The sequence below is a fragment of the Typopeltis vanoorti genome, chromosome 3 (assembly GCF_054136105.1).
Source record: "Typopeltis vanoorti isolate ZY-2024b chromosome 3, IOZ_Tvanoo_1.0, whole genome shotgun sequence".
Lineage (NCBI taxonomy): Eukaryota > Metazoa > Arthropoda > Arachnida > Uropygi > Thelyphonidae > Typopeltis > Typopeltis vanoorti.
The window spans coordinates 123,832,642-123,854,758 of NC_143551.1; the positions used below are offsets into that span (position 1 = coordinate 123,832,642).

Below are 22,117 nucleotides of genomic sequence, written 5' to 3' on the forward strand. Positions count from 1 at the left end.
GCATTGATTTGGAATGGGTAGATCACGTGTAATTTACTCACTTTTTATAATAAAGTGACTACTGAGATTAGATGAAGGAAATAGCTATGTGATAATACCAATAGACTTTGCAAAAAACATTTGACAGGATAAAACATGGAACTACACATAAATATAATTTTAGCATATAAATTTTAGCAATTGGGGGTTGGATGTGAAGTTGGTGATATGGATAACAGGGTGGCTGATGGATAGATACCAGAGAGTACTATATGGAGAAGCAGAATCCAGGAAAAGGCAGGCAATTAGTGGTATCACAGGATTATGTGCTTGGACCAGTGCTATTTAATTTGTATATGAATGATCTGAAGGGAAATGCTGAGTTGTATGCTGGTGATGCAAATTGGACCGTGTAATAATTAATCAAGACAATGTAGAGAGCCTGCAGAATGATTTAAATAGGCTGACACTATGGGCAAAAGATAATGAGTCTCCGTTTAATGTGGCAAAGTGTAAGATTAAGTACTTTAGAATGAAAAGATTACAAGCTATGTACGACACTGACTGACCTGAACTCAAGAAAATTGACAAGACCAGAGATTTTGGGAATGTTGTGTGCCAGGGAGATGAAGTTCAGAAAACATACTGTGCACAGATTTGGTCAACTGGATTTCCTGGAAATAAAAAATTAGTACAGAAGCTGGTCGATAGATGAAAGAAAAAGAGGGAATATGACAGAAATATGTAAGTTGCTAAAAGTATTTAAAGGTCTGATATTGAGTAAATTTTTCATTACTTAACTAGAGGAGACAGAACAAAGAGTCATCCCTGGAAATTCAGTAACAATGTGGTTATCAAGAGCATCAGGACTAGATTTTTCACTTGGAGAGTAATGAATGAGTAGAATGGTTTGATAGACTTCTTGTGAGCGCTTTCTCAGTATTTCTCAATATGTTCAAGAAGAGATAAGTATTGTGTGAACAGAGTTAGCGTGGGCCTCCCAACAGTATCTTCAGACTTCAGTGAAGATGCTCAGGCAATAATAATAATAACTGATTGTCTTGGCAAGTATAAATCATTAGGAACACTGATATGAATATGAAGAAGAGTGACAGAGTAAAAATCATGAGTTTGTTGCCAAGGAATGACAGGAGTAAATTTAGAAGAGCATCATTCAAATGATTCGATGCATAGGTTGTGGAGAAGGAAACGTGAGCAGTCTGTAGATGTATTGAGTGAATTTGATGGACAAAAGGACTTGTATGAATGGTGAATTGCACTTGAATAATGCTACAGTTAGGCAGTTACATGTCTGGAGAAAGTGATGTTCAGTGAGAAACTGGAAGTGCAAAATAAGGGAATCTAGAGAAGCTATTAGATGGGTGTGAGGATAAAGGGAGCATGTGTGCAGTAACTCCTCGAGGCAAATAAGTATGAAAAAAGAAAATCATTAGAAAACGTGTGCAGACATTTCCACACAATTTTTAACAATGTGATTTTCTAATACCATTTTCTAATGAGTCTAAGAATGGAAATATCCAGAAATGCCAATGTAGTTTTTCAGGTCTCGATGGGATGGGATGAGCAGCTACAAGATGCAAGGTAAATTGCAAGATAAATTGTAGTATCCCCAGGGGGAAATGTATGCAAATGCCAGGAGCATCAGTAATAAGGATGATAATTTTTCAGCATTGTTAATTTGACTTGGCCAAAATTACTGTTATTAGCAAGATATTGATGGAGGACCATATATACTTATGGGGATAGAATAAAAGGGGTGTGATATTTTCAGGGGTATAGAGAGAATAAGATGGAAGAGGAATGTTATTGATGACAGTAGAAGCAACCAAACAAGAACATAAGTTCAACAGGAGAGCATGGTTAAGGAATACAGAGCATTTAAGACTATCATTGTGAAAGCTTCTGGGGAGAAAGGACATATCAGGAATATGTTATCCAGTATTTTTCCACAAAAATAAAGTATTACACAGAAACTATTTTTATTATTTTCTTGATTAGTTTTGTGAAATTCTTTTGTTTCACTCCATAAAGATAATTACACGAATAAACGAAAAAACAAGAAATAACACTTACCAACTCCAGTGAAAATATTTGAACATGAATAACAATGGAAAGCATGCAATTGCTATCAAGTTAGCTGCTCATTTGCAGATTGCTGTATACTACTGGTATATATCTAAGAGTGTGATGTAAAATCATCCCTTTTTTTGTTGCACTTATAGGGTGTTTCATCATTTCAGCTGATTCTTAAAAAAAATGGTATCTATGTGGAGAATTTTTGTTTGTACTTTTTTTTTTTTTTTCAGTTGTATGTGCCACGTCCTGATTTGTGTCCTCTTTTGTTCTCAATGTCCTTAAAGTGTTCTGACTGGCTTAACTCACCAGATATTCTTTCTGTCTGTCCTATCTAGTGTAAACCACAACTACAATTAATCTTGTAGACACCTGATTTTTTAAGTGGCTGATGTGGAGGTTTAGAAGGTTTCAGGTGATTAGAGATCTTGTTGATTGGGTAGAAGGTGAACTTTATATTTTGTTGGTGAAGTAACTTTGCTATTTTGTCTGTGACTATTGCATATATATGGGAGAATCACTGCTCCTCTAAAGTCTTGGTTTTCTTGTTCATCTAATTGTTTTGGAAGTTAAAGTAGGATTTTTTATTATTATTAATGCTCTATTTTAGCCATTTTTTGGTAGGAATGAATTCAGGTATTGTAGCTCTTGGTTCCATTTTTATATGTTAGTAGAAATTGTGTAAGTCCTATTGCATAATGAGTGGATGATGCCCATTTTTTGCACTGGATGGTGATAGAATGAGGCATATAGGTAATGTCTTGTGTGTTAGCTTCCTATAGACTGAGAAGTTCTGTGCATTTTGGTATGATATCGCAACTAGTGTATCCAGAAACAGTAAAGAAGACCCATTCATTTCTAATTCACCAGTGAATTTAATTAAAGAATGAAGATTGTTGAGGTAAGTGATGAAATTTTCTAATTGGGTAATAGTACCAGGCCAGATGATGAAAATATTGTCAAAATATCTTTGCCAAATTTTAGGTTGTATTCCTTGATATGGAAAGGCTTTTTTTTTTCAAACCACTCCATGAACTGATATCAAGAGAGAAAGAGGAGAGCCCATTGCTGGCTCTTCCTTCTGTTCAAAATATTCATCTCAGAATATGAGAAATGTTCTATTGATGCAGTGTTTAAAGAGATCCACTATGTCTGGTGGGAAGAGGTCTTGCAATAGTTGTATGGTTTCTGTTCTTGGTAGGTTGGTGAACGGATTTACTATGTTCAAGCTTGCAAGTATATCAGTAGAAACTATTGTGATGTCTTTGATGTTTTCTATGAAATATATGGTGTTCTTTAAATAAGTGCATTTTTTGTCCTGTGCAAGAGCTTAGTAGGGATGAATATTTTTGGAAGCTGGGCAAGAGTGTGGTTAGCAAGGGTGTTAGAGCTGGGTTCTTTACTTTTAGAGTAGTAAATGAGTGGAATAAGCTGCCAGAGTCTGTGTGTGGGTGCTATGACAGTGAGTGAGTTCGAGGCAAGGTATGATAGATACTGTGAGAATGTCGAATAGTTGTGTGGACATGATGTTTAGGGCCTCTCTCGATGAGTCTAAGGACTCCCTGGAGTCGCCCGTAATAATAATGATAATGATGATAATGAAGTCTCAATGGAAAGTCCTGTTTATGCAGCTTAGGGACCCTATGGATTCTTGGAACCAAAGAGTGTTTAGATTCGAGACATTTTTTTTTTTTTTTTGTTTATTTCCTCACACCAGTTCAGCGTGTTTTTTTATTGAGTTGGTGGTCTTATTATGGTAATATCCCATCAGATTGTGATTCAACTTTTCATAGGTGTTAGTGTTGTCTAGAAGTGTACATCTAATAATAATCTAGTATACCTATCCAAAATATCTAGCAAACCTACTAAGCTCTTACATTGGGTAATGCTCACTCATGTTCCTTACATGAGTATACTCTTCATACACACAAGACAGTGATTAGGAAATATTACTTTTAGAAAGATTTCCTAATCAGTGGCTTTGCATTTCCACGTATATCTTTTCCTCACAGAAGTCTTCATATGGCTGGCCACTACCCAGTTGAGTACCTCATGGTCCCTCTTTCCAAATGGATGGAAACATGACACCTCATTTACAATGATGAAATGATCAGATCTGTTATTATGTGCCCTCTATTACATACTGCCCACAAGGCCAGTGATTAGAAAACCTTACAAAACAGCTTGGAGCTATAGTGTAATGAGGTGGTTAAGAGGAAAGGAGATAAAACCTGTCTGGGTATTAACCAAAAGCTATTTAATAGCATTAATGTGTGAATGTATTAAAGAACAAAACACTGAATAAGGTAGGTGTCAAATGGATGAATAAAGGAATTAAGCATGAAGTCTGAAAGAAGGCACTGCAGAGGCAACACAGGATAAACAACAGTAATAATCAGTTGCATGAAGAGTATAAAGAGCAGACCAAGAAGGTGACTTGGTTTGTAATGATAGCAAAAAAAAAAAAAAAATCTAGAAAATCAAGCCAAAAAAGTCCTCTGTGGAGGTGGTCAGTACAGATTCATTAAAGAGAGGTCATGTTTTACCAGTTTACTTACATACCACAATAAGGTGATGAATGCATTGGAGATGTGGTATAATGATACAGTGGTACAATTAGGTTTTGTAAAGGCTTTTGATAGACTGTTATATGACAAGTTGGTAACTAAACTGGAACAGAAGAGATTAGATACCAGATTAGTGATGAATGAGACTAGGTTTCAAACAAGTATCAGCAATTTATATTTTCATTATTATGAAATCTTTCCTGAGATAAGACTCAAATTATGCAAACACGTCAAGGGCACAGCCAGTATGGCAGAACATTCCTAAGCATACGTGGTAATATCCCATCTGTCCTTATTGCTGAATTCTTATTTCATATTAGTTGCTCTTTGAACTCTAGTGATGCATTCAGATATTGCTTTAATTAAGCATCTTTTCAAAGCTTCCCATTCACATCTATATCCTTCCCATTCAGTAAGTGATACCATAAGGCTGAATATAGTATTCTTTTGAGTTTGTGATAATTTCCAGCTTTATAGTTCAGCATGGAACCTGTGGTCTCAAGTTGCTTCTTTCATATACTACTTGAGAAAGTTGTCCCACAACAACTCAATAAATCTCCTTCATTCTTTTCATGAGTTTTTTTCTACTACCCAATTAATGTTTTGTTGGTTTAAGTCATCTATAATAATCACTCTCATTTAGTATTCATGGGTTATTTAGCATTGCATTTCTCTGCCTCCAGCAACTGAGACCACCAGGTGTGTAAACATCCCACCATATATTTCATTCTGTTAGCCTCCACTTCACACTTATTACCATTATTACTTTCATGAGTTCCTATGCTATCTGGACACAATTCATATGATATCAATAATATTAGCCCCACTCCTCTGCTGTCATTCCTAAAAATACTATATACTTTACACTCGACTGAAGTTACTACCTCTAACTTTGAACTAGGTTTCTCTAATGCCAAGAATTTTAGGCTATAATGTTCAACATACAAGAAACTCCACCACTTTGTTTCTAATGTTCCTGGCATCTGCATATATATCTATCAACTTACTTCCTCATTTCATCATGTACTTACATCTACAGCCTGCTTGGCTCAGTTGGGCAACTTTCTCTTTCCCATCTCCAGACATGCTCAGAAAGTCTGAATGCAAGCATAGTCTATCCCTTCAACTAATTTATAATGCTGACTTACATTTGTATCACTAGTACATCTGCACATCCCCATAACTGAACTTACACATTCTCAGCATTCCTTCCTAGATAATATAGTTTCCCTGACTCTCTGCATTAGGTCTCACTATAGTAAATAATTTATACCTGATGATAAATCCATTCAACTGCAGGCACTTCAATGGATTAAACAAGTAATTTCTACAATCAAATTCACTCTACATTATTCAAAAACTCACATCCATTTTGTCTTTATAGCCTGCACACTGAATCATTTGTTACTGGAATCATCCTTAACTCATATCATTATTATTATTATTATTATTACTACTATTAACATCCAACCTCCATGGAGACAGAGACTCATCATGGGAGGCTCACACTATTGCACACAATGCTCATCCAATGGTGTCTTAAAATGATTCAATATATCTACATTCGCAACATACTCAGGCAATGAATTCCACTTACCAACCACTCTCCATGCAAAGAACCTTCTCCTCATGCCTCTGCTCACACCCTCTTTATACAGTCTCCAGTGATGGCCTCTTGTTCTACCCCCTACTCTTTCTCATTCTATGAAAAATTACTTACATGTCAACCTGATAACATCCTGCTGACTAGCTTATATGTCTCAATCATATTCACCTTCTTCCTCCTATTCACAAGGCTTTGCAATTTACATTCTCTCAATCTATCCTCATACTCCACATTCCAAAGATCACTGACAACCTTTGTGAAACTTCTCTGGACTCTTTCCGACATATCCACATCACCAAGAAAACCAGGCAACCAGATCTGTGCATAAAATCCATGAGGCCTGATCAAGGCCTTATACAATGGCACCATAAACTCTATTTCTGCATGTCAGGATTCTCTGCATCATTGCAATTATCCAATGTGATGTCTTCACGACTTTGTGTAATGTGGCCCTGAATTTCAGTTCCTTGTCCACCACCACTCCCAGATCTTTCATTTCCTCTACTTGCTTTCACGTTTTCCCACCAAGCATATACTTTGCATCCCATCATTGCTTACCAAATTTCAAAACCTTACGCTTTGCAACATTGAACTGATAGTTCCACTTATTTGCCCATTCATGCAATCTATTCAAGTCCTCTTATAAGGCCATAACATCTGCTTAACTTTATACTGCTCTCCCCAATTTTGTATCATCTCCAAACAGCTGCATATCACTAGTTAAACCCATCCGAATATCATTAACATACAAATTGAACAACAGTGGTCATAAAACTGATCCCCCACCCCCAACTTCTGCTATACACCACTATTGACTTTCCTCTTATGGGATACCTATCTGACAGCCAGTCACTGATAATTATCTGTTTCAGATAACTGATAGTTATCTGAAACAGATAACTATCTGATAACAGATAACAGTCTGTTATCCAATTCCCATCTGTTTCAATTTATTTAATAGTTTGTCATGTGGGAGCCTATCAAAAGCTTTTGCAAAATCCAAGTACACCACTGTATATGCTTCTCCCTTATCCAAGGTATTTGTCACCTTGTTATATTCCATAAGCAAGTTAGTAAAACATGATCTACCCTTAACAAACCCATGCTGATTACCACAAAGAATTTTGCTGTTTAAATCCCAATTCTGTATCCTACTTCTTGACAATCTCTCCAGCACCTTTACCACAACTCCAGATATACATACTGGCTTATAATTTGAAGTCACAGACTTTCCACAACCTTTCTGCAGTGGAACAATTTTACCTTCTTTCTACTCCCTCAGAACCTTTGCTGTTGTAAGACTCTTATTAAACAAGCATGCCAATTTCCTGGAACATTCTCTTAAAATGTGTGGTCATATGTCATCAAATCCTATCGCTTTATTGACATCAAGTTTATTTATTTCCTCAAACACCTCCTGCTCACTCATAATTAAGCCATCCTCTCCCACATCCTCTACACTTAAGTTTCTCATGATTCCACCCTGATCAGGATGAAATACCTTTATAAATTGATCACTGAATACCTCAACAATGTCTTCTGCAGCAGTTACCATCCTCCCACTTTTATCCATTAACATCATCTTGCCATGATCATTCTTCCTACTACTTGCCACACATCTAAAAAACTCTCTAGAGTTTTTCTTTGTCTGATTTACTAATTTCTGCTCATACTCTACTTTTGTTTTCCTTACTAACTGAGTCACTCTCCTGGGTTCTTTATACTCTTCATGTAACTGATTATTATCATTATTCATCTTGTACTGCCTCCAAAATACCTTCTTCTTCTTCCAGATTTAATGCTAATATATCTATTGTAATATCTTCTCTCAGTAATAAAGAAACAATTTTCACTTTCTCACTTTTCTTTCTTGGTTCTTCCATTAATCCTTTCATACTCTATTTATCACTTTTGAATCATTAGTTTCAATATGCACTGCCATCTCTTTTTACTTTTCTTTTCTGTTTCTCTATTGCATTTGTCACATCCTTGATTTTAATTCTCAGGGAAGCTTGATATAGTAACCTCATCTAGCACAAATTGAATCATTATACCATACTTCTTCTTTTTTCATATATTATAACTGACTTACCTTGCTATTATTATTCATTCATATCTTATTCAATTCAATATTCAATCCAAGCAAACAGTTTCTTAATACTTTGTTTCACATAATGCAGAAAACAACTTTCTTTCTTTCTTTGAGTGCCATCTCCTATCGGAGGTCGGCGACCACCTTGGCAAATTTTGAGCGATTCTCAGCTATTCTGAGCAGTCTCTCAGAGTTCATACCAGTCCACTGTCTGATATCTGCCAGCCAAGATTTTCTTCGTCTTCCTTGTCCTCTTCTTCCATTTATCTTCCCTTTTATAATCAATTGAAGTATCTTATATTTTTCATTACGAAGTAGGTGACCAAGATATGCAGTTTTCCTTCTTTTTATGGTATCTAAAAGTTCACATGATTTCCCCATTTGTTCCAGTACTTCCTGATTGGACGTTTTTGCTGTCCATGGGATTTTTAACATTCGTCTGTATAATCACATCTCAAAGGCTTCAAGTCTTTTTATTGATGTTGTCTTCAAGGTCCAAGTTTCTGCACCGAACAGCAGTACAGACCATACATAGCATTTAACCATGCGTACTCTAAGCTCTAAGTTTAAACTGCGGTTACACAGTGTTGATTTCATCAAGAGAAAATTTTTTCTTGCTGTTATTTTATTTCCTTTTCTTTTATTTCCATTTCTGGATTGCAATCTTCATATAACCAGCATCCGAGATATTTAAACTTTGCCACTCTTTCTATTTGTTTCCCATTTAAAGAAAGTGCTAAATTAAGAATTGGTTTCTTACTTATGACCATGAATTTAGTTTTTAGAAAACAACTAATAGAGCAAATATGCTAACCACTCAGCCAACAAGGCCAGCTCATTGTTGGCTTCCTATCATTTCGTCAGGCAAGCTCTCCTCTACAATTCTATTTTGCACTTCATGAATCACCAACTCTCGATACATCACAGATCTAAATATAGATACACCACAGATCTCGATACATCACATCTCACAGATCCATCCATTCCTTGCTCATTAGCATCCTTCAATCTCTCTTTGGACACTCCCCCCCCCTTCCTTCCTTGTTGTCTCACTTACCTGCTTTCCTGTCATCTTCCTATTTCCTTGCTCCTGTACTATCTCCACTTTCTCTCATTTCCTCTCTTGCCCTGGTTTTCCCATTCTCTTCTCTCCTTCTATCATTCCCATAACTGTTTCTCCTATTCTTATTTTCCTCACAATCAGCTATCCTTATCTCCTAATCACACTCACTATACACTTCTCAAGTAATTTTTATATTTTCCACCACTTCTTCTCTCAGAACCTGTATCTCTCTCTTTCTCTCTCTCTTTCCAAGCATCCAACCCTTGCTCAACCTTCACCTGCTCAATCAACTCCATCCTTCAATTCTGCTAAATTATTCCCAGTCACACTTCCTAATGTTATATTCATCTCCACACCATGCTCACCTTCCTCAGTCCATGCTACTGAAACCAGGAATAAAGGTATAAATATAATATATAAATGGTATAAACACCCAGTTCTTTCTGCCAACATGCTATGTTAAGAGAAAAGTCAAACTATAAGATAGGATTTTGGGGGGGAGGGGGGTATGAGACACAAGGATAATGAACAGCTCAGTAAATATCACTGATGGCTAGCAGCAGGCATATGGCTCTTATGGGACAAACAATGCCAGCTTAATTTACCCATTGCTCATTACCACAAAATTATGTGTGCATCAATGTGCAAAGTTGATTTTAATTTTCTCAAATCAAACCAAGCAAGCAATATGATTTCATTCATCATGTAGAATGTTTTCTGCATATAATGCAGAAAACAACTGTTAATCACAGATTTTTAGAGTTTTCAGCATGTTCATTGGATTTGGGAGAAAATCATGTTTTTAAGGGATGCAGCTTATTCCATATCAAATTCCATACCAATATCAAAACTTTTGTACCAAGTGGCAGTAATGGTAATAATGCTGCAAATTGCTCTAATTTTCTTTTTTAATTATGAATATCAAGATGATGTTTCACAAAGCAAAATAAATAAAAATTGTTGACTCACATTAAAATAAGTATATTAAGTGCCTCCGTAGTGCAATTGGAAGAACGACGGTACATTGTGCCCTTCGATTGGAATAGGCTTAAGTTCGATTCTCGTCACGATAGAAAGAATCTTTATCTGGACGATTGCAATCGAAGGTGAGTTAGCCGATCTCATACGGAGGTAGCAGGGTTTTTTTCTCCCGGAAACTCAGGTTTTTCATCCCACATACAGACAAATCGGCCCTTCAGAACACATGCAATTTACAGACAAAAAATACTAGTTGTGGTGGAGGTGGGCATTAGATGGCATTGATAGAGACTTCGCAGTAGAGGTTCGGTGTAGTGGTTGAGACAGTTGTAGGTATCCTCCCGCGATGAGTCTTTGGACTCCTTGAAGGTATCAGGAATAATAAATGAAGACTTGGTGTTTCAAATCTGGTCGGTGACTAGAAGAAATTTTTCTAAGCCTTTTTTCAACCAGTTCCCGAGTTAGCCAATCTCTGGCATGGGCAAACGGTTTTTTCTCCCGGAAACTCGGGTTTTTCGTCCTGTAAACTAAGAAAATCGACCGTAGAACCCACACTATTTCAGACATTAAATATATTGTGTTAGGGATAGAAACCACAAGATGGCAGCACTTGTTGAGCCACCTCTACACTGCATGCTGCTTAATTAGTGATAGCCTTGGGCCAGCTATCTCTGATTGGGTACCAGTGGAGATTGAACTGCCCACTCAGTCTCCAAAAGTTAGATAGTGCTAAATATAGATATTCCCGTATAGAGAGTAGGCCTCGCCTACTCCCTATACGGGAATAAAAAGGCATTAGCTGATTTTATTATTTTTTTTTTTTATAATCATTTTTTTAAACAGCAAAAAAACTAACATTAATGATGAATGGTGACTGACTGTTAGCTTTCCTGCTCTCCAACCAATAGGCCTGCAGGTTTAAATCTCGCTGTGGGCCTAGATGTTTGTAATTTACTTTAGGTTGGAGATGAATTTCATTAACCATTGAGACCAGTCTTCCAATAATCAGGAGATTATTGGAAGACTGAGATGGCTTGAAAAAGTTCCATGTTTGCTCTAGAGTAGAGGTTCCAGACTATGTAAAAAATAAATAAAAATATAACATATTTTCATTTATTTTTAACAATTTTTAACTGATTAATTAGTGACAGCCTTGAGCCAGCCATCTCTGATTGGCTACCAGTGGAGACTGAACTGCCCACTCAGTTTCCAAAAGTTAGATAGGGCTGAAACGGCCTCGCCTACTCCCTATGCAGGACCAAAAAGGCATTAGCTGAATTTTTTTTTTTTTACAATTAATAAAAACAGAAAAAAATAAATCCTTAGCCGACTCATAGTACTAACACAATATAGGCTTATCTTATAACCTTTCATGAGCAAGAGTCACATAAAAAAACAACACCAATTACGGCTGCTTTTCAAAGATAGGATTAAGCACTGAATACTAAAAAGGTCAAAAGGGTGGAAAGATGGCTGAGAGAAAGTTGCACGTCATGTAACTCAATGTATATGGTTAAATTCAAAACAAGCATCAACAGTAGATTTTGTTAATTTCTAAAATACATAACAGAGTAATGGATTGGAATGATATTAAAAATTGCTTCTTTAATGAAAATGAATAGGGTTTAATGTTAAGATACTACTAGTTTCGTTGAATAAATCAACTTCTTCAGGTATCACAGGCAAAGAATTATAAAATAACAGAGACATGATAAAATTACATCAACAGATCTAGTATAAAATAGATCTGTTGATGTAATTTTATGTCTCTGTTATTTTATATAATTCTTTGCCTGTGATACCCGAAGAAGTTGATTTATTCAACAAAACTAGTAGTATCTTAACATTAAACCTTATTCTTTTTCATTCTCAGTATATAGTCATTCAAACAAATTTATATATATATATATATATATATATATATATATATATATATATATATATATATATATATATATATATATATATATATATATATATATTCTATTTAAAAGAGAGAGAGAGGTGCCAATTTATTATTATTATTATTATCTGGGCATCTCCATGTTGACTCACTGCTGGTATTACAGCTCCATTCTCTAATATTTTGTGAGATTAATATTACTAAGTTTATTCAATTTAAAATATGTTTTCCAACATACCTCATTTTGTAGCATAGAAGAATTAAATCCAGATGATGATAATGATGACAAAGAACTTGTTGAACCATTTTGTGACTGAAAGGGACTCAAACACTGTCCATTTGGATATTGCTTATTGCATTTAAGGGATGAGTTTGATGATGATGGATGCTGCATTGCATGAGCAGAAGAACCAGTATCATGAAGAAAAGAAGGTGATATGTCATTTAAGGAATGATCAAGTACTGTTGTTGAATTACTGTGAACATAACTGCCTATGCTACACTTTGGACAAAAGTAATTCACACTGGGTAAACTTGAAGGTAAATGACTAGTAGTAGTGAGTAAATCAGGAAAGGGGGCTTGAGACTGAAATATAAATAAATAAAATAAAATTATTAAGCTAAAATTTATTATATATTGTGAGTTGTAACAATATTCTATTACATTTTAAGCTATATAATGAAATATTATTACACTTAAAAGCAGATGTAGGATAACCTAGTCACTTCTGTTAGGACAGAGGTTTCATTATACACTATACTACAAAGGTAATTTCTAATTATACAATGCATAAATTGCACTATAAATATGAAGGATTTTTGCTAAAGGAACTGAAACTATTGACATGGAAAATGGGGGAGATGATCTCACATGTATTGTGACTTCATAGAAGTACAATAATAATAGCAATCAAGCTTATGATCTATAATAATTTCATCCACAAAAATGTTGGAAACCAGGAATACATTAGTACTTTGGATGCACTAAAAGCTGAAAAAGAAATCTTAAAAGTCTCAATGTGAATACAGTCATGGAGTTGAATGAGTCATAGCTTGTGCTAAAAGAAAGTATAAGAGAGAAATGGCAGGGGGGGGGGGGCTAACCATGCCAAGGCAGCAGAAAGAGGACAGTTTTATTATCTCCTTCCCTAATGAGCATTATAGGAAGGTTTTAGGCAAAACACCCTAAATATGTGAGCAATATTCCAGGGATGGATGAAGTTTATACAGTGTTAGCAGTTGTGCAGGTGAGAAGTAGTGCCTTGAGCAGAAAGGTATACCAATACCAAGGTGTGTTTGTGTCATGAGAGGCACTACAGGCTTAAGTCAGCCCAAGAACAGAAATCTGGGTATTATCAAGGGTAAGAAGTGAGATCTTTCTTGCAAGAGATAACACAGGTAATTAGGTAATCCTCTAAATGACAGCAAAATCAGAGTAGAAAGTATTTTTTACTCGTACATGTAAGAGATCTTGAGCCCCCTAAGATTGTGACTACAAAGTTAGTCAAACGAGGAAGAGGAATGAAGTGTATTGTCATCAGCTTAACTATGGATAGGATTTGAGATTAGTGAGAGATCATTTATGTGCAAGCCAAAGAAGGGTTAAAGTAAAGGCCAGAATATTTGGTGCAGGGGGGGGGGGTCACATAAGGAATGACCAGAAAAGAAATTTGCAACCAAGTTTAAAAACTTAGAATGCAGACTATAAGATGTAGTTTACTGAGAAGGTCTCTGTGCAAATCTAATTAAATTCCCTAGAAATGTCAAGAGTTTCTGTAAACATTTCCATGTCTTATGCTCAAAGATGGGTGGTAATGGCCAATAAGTTGGCTCTGTAGTCAAGAGGTGTAAAATTTATATTGCTAGTTTCTGATTAACTATGAGCCTGAAGGTGATGAAGAAATTGACTGTTGATGACTTTCTCCATGGTTTCTGGTTGAAAAAGAACTAAAGTGAGTGCAGTTGAACATGAGTTTGTTGGATGACTTTTATCTCTTTTTTTTTGAGAGCTGCTGAATATAGGCTTCTGATCATTACAAAAGGTATCATTATCATTATTATTATTATATTGTATCATGAAAATCACATGTATCTTAACATGTATAATGTTGTTGTTTATCTTCTTTCTGTGCACAGGTAATTTCACTGACAGAGAATAAATTAAAAATATTATTAACATCAGACCTCCAAAATGTCAAAAGACTCACATCAGACTTCCAAGGAGTCAAAAAACTCATCACAGGAGGTTGACACTCTCACAAAAAAGAGAAAAAAAAATGTATATCAAAATGTACTCTAAATCCAGTCACAATTTCTGCATTCCACTCACCAACCATTCTCCAGGAAATGATCTACTTCTCACTCACTTGCTCACACCTTTAAGGGATGGCCTCTTATTCTGCTACTGTGGAGATATTTTTTTATTATTATTATTATGTGACACCTCCAAGGAGTCAAGACTCATCAACTCATATTTTTAACAAGAGATATATGAGAAATTTCTCCTGCTCACTCGCATGGTCTCTCTAAAAAAAGAAAATTGCACTTACAATGAAATGCCTTAATGAATTGTTCTTTAAATATCTCATCTATATTCTTTGTAATGGCCTACATTCAACCCATGAATGATCTGAATGAGTTAACAGAACTTGGTGACCAGAGCATATTTTAATGATGATGTGTTAACAACAGTCTTGATATACTTATTTAACAAGTGCATGCAAAGACTTACTCTTTGCATGCGCTTTTTAAATAAAAGGAGTGAAGGAATAAAATTATTCCACTTCACAAAGGAAATGATATACGAGACTCTAAAATGGAGGGAAGAATTGGAAGGTCAGGATATCATTAGTGCTTGGGAAATTGTGAAAGGATAAAGGATATTTATTAGCAGCAATGGTAAGCTGTATTCCACGAGTGAAAAAGCAGACACAATTTGGTGTAAAGTGGATGACAAACAATATCAAACAGGAACTGCAGTTGAAAAAGAGATTATGGAAGAGATATAAGGAGAAAGGTGGAGGGCAGATACACGAAGAATATAAGACACAGGTCAAGAGAGTGACCAGTATGGTGAGGAAGGCAAAACTGAAATATGAGAAGAGATTGGCACTAAGATTCAAAGAAAATTCTAGGGAATTTTTTAGCTATGTGGCCAGTAGGAGGAGAAATGATTGTGGAAAAATGACATTGCAGGATAAAAATGGGAATAGAGTGACTGATGCAGAGAACACATAGTGGAGTTGTTCAATGAGCACTTTATTGGAGTATTTCATCCTGGAGAAGAAGAAGGTTTTAATACTAGAGGGATAGGGCAGGTTTAGGGTTTAGAGGTGCAAGAGGAGAGTGTGTTCCAAATGCTGAGTACTCTGGATACCAGTAAAGCTGTGGGACTGGATGGTATTTCACCACGGGTTTTGAGAGAATGTGCTAAAGAACTGAGAGCTCCATTAACCTGGCTCTTCAATAAAAGTCTGGCTGTGGGAAAGGTACCCAAGGAATGGAAGGAAGGTAAGATAGTGCCACTGCACAAGGGTGGTAGTAGACTGGAAGTGTCTAATTATAGGCCAGTTTGTGTGTCATCAGTAGTTGTTAAGGTCTTAGAGAAGTTAGTGAGGGCCTATATACACTGTTGGGCAGATTAGGGTAATGTTATTTGTGAGAATCAACATGGATTTGTTAACGGGTGCTCTTGCTTTAGTAATATGATTGCCTTTTATAATAAAGTGACAAGAGCAGTTGATGAGAGAAAGGCATATACTGCCATTTTTTTAGATTTTGCAAAGGCATTTGACAGGGTGCCATATGATAAACTGATATTTAAGTTGCATCACATGGGTTTAGATGTCGGGTTAGTCAACTGGATTCAGGATTGGCTGTCTGATAGGTATCAGAGAGTTGTGTATAGTGGGGCAATATCAAGGAGGCAGAAGGTTACAAGTGGTGATGTTCCACAGGACTCAGTACTGAGACTTGTATTGTTCAACCTTTATATCAATGACATTGTCAATGGATTGCAAGAGGATATTCAGTTGTTTGCAGATGATGTGAAGCTGGGAAGGGTTATCAGTAATAGTGCAGATGTGGCAGCCCTGTAAGAGGATATGAATAAACTAGACAGATGGGCAAATGAAAGGGGGGATCAGTTTAATGCAGCAAAATGTAAATCTTGAAGTTTGGGAACCATTGATGGGAGGATGCATACTCGATTGCAGGAGCTATACTGGAGGAAGTAGAAGAGACAAGAGATCTGAGGGTGATGATTGATAGAAAACTGAGAAGGGCACTGATCTGCAGAGATAAAACAGTTATCATTCTGTTGTACAAGACCCTGATCAGACCACACTTAGACTATTGTTCTCAGGTTTGGTCCCCAGGATTTGAAGTGGATAAATTAAATGTGGAAAGGGTACAGAGGCAGATAACAAAGATGGTTTCAGGACTGTACAATGTCGATTATGAGGATCGATTGAGGGAATGTAGACTGCAGAGTTCGGTGGATAGAAGGAGAAGTGATATGATCGAGACTTTTAAACTGTTGAGAGGCAGTTACAGGGTAGACATTGGGGAGTTCTTTCACTTGGTCAAACAGCGGGAAGGAGTGATGAAAAGTGGGCCATCCCTGGAAGTTATGAAAGGAGGCTGTGAGCAAGAGGGTGAGGAGAGTTTTTTTTGCATGGAGAGTGGTTGAATCATGGAATGCATTGCCTGAGAGAGTGGTTAGAGCAAGAACAGTCAATGGGTTCAAGGAGTGGTATGATAAACTTTGTGTTTCCTAAAAACGACCTCCCATGATGAGTCTTTTGACTCCATGGAGGCCTGGATAATAATAATAATAATAATAATAAAATTACAAGCCTGTCTGGTTGTCTCATGTTGTGGTTAAGGTGTTGCAAAAGTTAGTGAAGGCTTCGATCCAAAATCTTGTTGATGCTAGCAGGATTCTCTGCGATGGCCATCATGGGCTGGTTCAAGGCAAGAGGATTTTAGTTACCTGCATGTATATTACAAAGACATATGCATTGGACAAGGCAATGCATATGCAGCAGTGTGTTTGTATTTTATGAATGCATTTGTAGATTGCCAAAGGACAAGTTGTTAATTAAACTGGTATGAAGAGAGTTAGGTTTACAAGTTGGATAGAGGGACTGCCTATCTAATAAGTATTAATAGGTTTTGCATGGAGGAGTAAGAAAATAAGAAAATTCACCAGTAGTTTACCCCAGAAATTTTGTTTTGAGCCATTACTGTTTATTTTATTATTTTCAATCTTCCACCAAAAGAAATAAGTCCATCTAGGATGGAAATAACATGAACTCAATGAAATACACAAGTTTATAATTATACCTGGATATAAATTTAATTTTTTTTTCAGATATAGATATATATTTAGTTTTGAGGGAATGTACTAAAGAACTGATAGCTCGATTGACCTGGCTTTTCATCGAGAGTCTAGCTATAGGAAAGATGCCTAAGGAGCAGAAGGAAGGTAATAGTCAATTACCTATATATATATATATATATATATATATATATATATATATTTATAAAAATAAATTTAACTGACTAGAACCCGAGAAAGTATAAAAAAACCTTTAATACATCACGACTAGTTTCATCGGTGCTCCGACTTCTTCAGGTGAGAAATAAAAAACATAAGATATAAAAATAACAAGGTAAAAAGCATGGACTTTCCAGCTTAATAAAAAAGCAGAATAGTAATTACTATTTTGCTTTTTTAGGTCTCATCAGTGGGAGCCAGGCTAGAAATATCAAGATTTTAGTAATACAGAGCTTCAATAAAGGTCGAAACCGGTCTGGGTAGTGGCCCCTTACCTTTAATACAAAGCATCATACATCTCCTCCAGGAGATGTGCTTGGAATTATGGGTAAATATTAAGATTAGTGATCAGAGCTTATTCTACTTTTACCATGAGTTACCTTGGTCTTGCACTACCTGCAGGGTCAGCTAGACTTGCATTACGTGCAGGCGCAAACTTGACTTATTTGTCTGTTTGCTTACTTGGGAAATGGAGTAAAAACCAGGTTTAAAATAGCTTGGTATCTTTAACATATATATATATATATAAATATGTATATAGTCTTCCATTGCATAAGGGTGATAGAATGGAAATGTCAAACTATAGATCAGTTTGTATTTCATCAGTAGTTATTAAGATTTTGGAGAAATTAGTGAAAGATCACATACAGCATTATACAGATGAGGATTATGTTATCTGTGAGGGTCAGCATGGATTTGTTAAGGAGGTGTTCTTCTTGTTTCAGTAATCTGACTTCCTTTTATAATAAAGTAACAAGAGCAGTTGATGAGGGAAAGGCAAATGATGCAATTTTTTTTGGGGGGGGGGGGATTTAACAAAGACATTTGACAGGGTATCACATGATAAGCTGATATTTAAGTTACATCGCATGGATTTAATATTAGATTAGTGAATTGGATTGGGGAGTGGCTGTCTGATACCTATCAGAGTTGTATGAGGGGGGAAATTTCAGGGAGACAGGTTACAAGTGGGGTTCCATGGGGCTCAGTACTGGGACCTGTACTGTTCAATCTTAATATCAATGACATTGTCAATGGATAATAAGATGATGTGAAGTTAGGAAGGGTTATTGTGCGTGCGTGCGTGTGTGCGTGTGTGTGAATGGTCTTGAAATGTACATAGTCTTGTTTTATTTCTTGATTCCTCTGATACAATTTAGTATACAATAATAGTGTGCAGTTGAAGTTGCATTTTTCATGTTTTCACATACACAACAGAAGAATATTTTAGAAGTTTGTAGAAGTGCATAAAACAACGTGGGCAAATGAATCAGTTGTCAGTTAAGTTCAGCTAAATGTAAAGTCTTGAAGTTTAGGATACATCAATGGGAGGCTGCATACTCTGCTGGAGGAACAGTACCGCAGAAAGTAGGGGAAGCAAGGGATCTGGGGAGGGGGGGGGAATCATGACTGATAGAAACCTGAAATTCAGAGAACATATTGCAAAGGTGGTGAAGGTAACCCAGAGGATTGCTGCAATATTGAGAAGGATGCTAACCAGCAGAGAAGCAGAGATAGAAGAGTTGTGATTTCATTGCATAAAGCATTGATCAAGCCACACCTGGAATATTGTGCTCAGATTTCCTTTTTTGAAGGAAATAAATTAACCTTGGAAAAAGTACAGAGGCAAATAACAAAAATGATATCAGAACTCTACAATGTTAGGTATGATGAAAGACTGAGGGAATATGATTCTCGTAGATAGGCTTATACGTTGGTTATACATTTCTAAATAACTTAGGGAATTAAAACAATGTAGATCCGAATATAAATTAAATAATACTTTAATAGATATTTCCGATATTTCGGCAATGTCTCATTGCCATTTTCTAAAGGAACTTAACAAAAGGCAGGAGCACAAACAAGCTCTAACAATATAGTAACTGGAAATGAAGATATGAAGCTATCTTTCTCCTAGAAGTCCTGATGGTGCCCTCTGGCGGGCTAAGTAAGCATTCCTGGCCGTTGGGCTGAAGGTCTGCTGATGTATGCCTCCCAAATTTGGGGCAGTCGCATACAACCAAATTTGTTGAGGTTTGGAGAGTTTCTTAGGGCAGAGGCTGATTCCATAAATAATCTTTCGAATTTACCTCCCTATCAATTACAATCCCACCAACTCACAAATAAGAAAACTTCACAGCCTCCTTAAGAAAGTCACTTCTTGGCCTGTAGAAGTTACCAACAGATTAAAACCGTTTAACTCTATACCCCCCCGTATTTACGGACTCCCAAAAATACATAAAGAAAATGTGCCATTACGTCCCATAGTGGATGGCATTGATTCCCCCACATCCAAATTAGCTAAATATTTAGCCAAAGAGCTCACACACTATACTGGCAACACACCATCACACATAAAAAACTCAGCCCACTTCAAAGCCAGCATAGAAAACCTTACACTCCAACATAATGACATAATGGTCAGCTTCGACGTCTCCTCCTTATTCACCAATGTCCCACTCAAGGAAACTTTAGAGCTAATCCAAGCTAAATTTTCTCCCGATATCTCAGCCCTATTTCAGTTCACAATGAACTCAGGCTATTTCGTTTGGCAGGGAAAATTCTACAAACAAATAGAGGGGACAGCCATGGGCTCACCACTCTCCCCACCCTTAACCAATTTCTTTATGGAGACCTTTGAGGAAAAAGCCTTAGCCTCTGCCCCACAAAAACCAACCATATGGCTTCGCTACGTTGATGATGTGTTCGCTATTTGGCCACATGGCTCTGAAACACTCCTCTCCTTCCTCACACACTTAAACAACCAACACGCCAGAATCAAGTTCACCCTGGAAAAAGAGGAAAACAACTGCCTCCCCTTCCTAGACACACTAGTCACCCGCCAGCCTGATGGAACTTTGGTTTTCTCAGTTTACAGAAAACCCACCCATACAGGCAGATACATCCACCAACAATCTCACCCCCCCCTCACAACAATATGGAGTGGTAAAAACACTATACAACAGGGCTAAACTAATCTGTTCTAACGACATAGCCCTTAACACTGAACTAAATCACATCCTAAACACTTTCTCAGCCAATGGCTACCCCCCCCCCAAAAATCCAAAAAATATTAAAACCTACAAACCACAGCCCCCCTCCTCCCCCCCTCCACAAAAAAGATTACTCTAAATCCATCATCATTCCCTACATCCGAGGCACCTCGGAAAAAATTACCAAAATTCTAAAAAAACATGACCTCACCTCCTGTTACAGGCCTTACAGAAAATTGGCATCCCTTATCCGCTCTACCAAAGACCAACCACTTCCCCTAGACCTACCTGGTGTATACCAGGTCCCTTGCAGTTGTAAACTGTCGTACTTTGGCCAAACAGGCAGGACAGCGAATATCAGAATTTCTGAACACAAGGACTACATCCGGTTTTACAAATATAGCCATTCTGGTCTTGCAGACCATGCTCTGGATACTCGCCACAGAATACGGTGGAAGAAAGCAAAAATAATACACCGGAGCAAATATAAATTCGAAAGATTATTTATGGAATCAGCCTCTGCCCTAAGAAACTCTCCAAACCTCAACAAATTTGGTTGTATGCGACTGCCCCAAATTTGGGAGGCATACATCAGCAGACCTTCAGCCCAACGGCCAGGAATGCTTACTTAGCCCGCCAGAGGGCACCATCAGGACTTCTAGGAGAAAGATAGCTTCATATCTTCATTTCCAGTTACTATATTGTTAGAGCTTGTTTGTGCTCCTGCCTTTTGTTAAGTTCCTTTAGAAAATGGCAATGAGACATTGCCGAAATATCGGAAATATCTATTAAAGTATTATTTAATTTATATTCGGATCTACGTTGTTTTAATTCCCTAAGTTATTTAGAAATGAGGGAATATGGACTACAAAGCTTGGCAGATAAAAGAAGAGATGATATGATTGAGACATCTAAACTGTTGATCAGTAGTTACAGAATTGATACTGAGAAATTCTTTCGTATGGTAGAATAAAGGGATGGAGTAAGGACAAGGGCCATCCCTGGAAATTGTGAAAGGAAGTAATAAGTAAAAGGATGAGTAGTGATTTCTTTGCATGGAGAGTGGTTGAAGCATGAATAGTGGATGAGGTTCAAGGTATGGTGTGTTACAGACTTTGTGTTGTTTTGGATGGCCTTCTGATAATTAGTCATGTGACTCCACATAGGTCCTGAATCACAAGCATAATAATAAATTTAACTAATAACAAAAGTGTTCAAGAGTGATTTTATGTTTGGAAGGGGAAAGTCAGAACAACTGGAGGTAAACCTACTCCAGCCATAA

General features: G+C 36.7%; 1 protein-coding gene across 5 annotated transcripts in view; it reads right to left on the reverse strand.

The window, feature by feature from the left end:
• Window positions 1-22,117, reverse strand: part of LOC150108537 (uncharacterized) — a 284,792-nt gene that overhangs the window by 185,684 nt on the left and 76,991 nt on the right. For all 5 annotated transcript variants that reach the window (XM_090415967.1, XM_090415968.1, XM_090415966.1 and 2 more), the window contains one exon: window positions 12,521-12,868. In XM_090415967.1, the coding sequence (XP_090272093.1) occupies window positions 12,521-12,868 (348 nt within the window). The remainder of the gene's footprint in view (window positions 1-12,520; window positions 12,869-22,117) is intronic.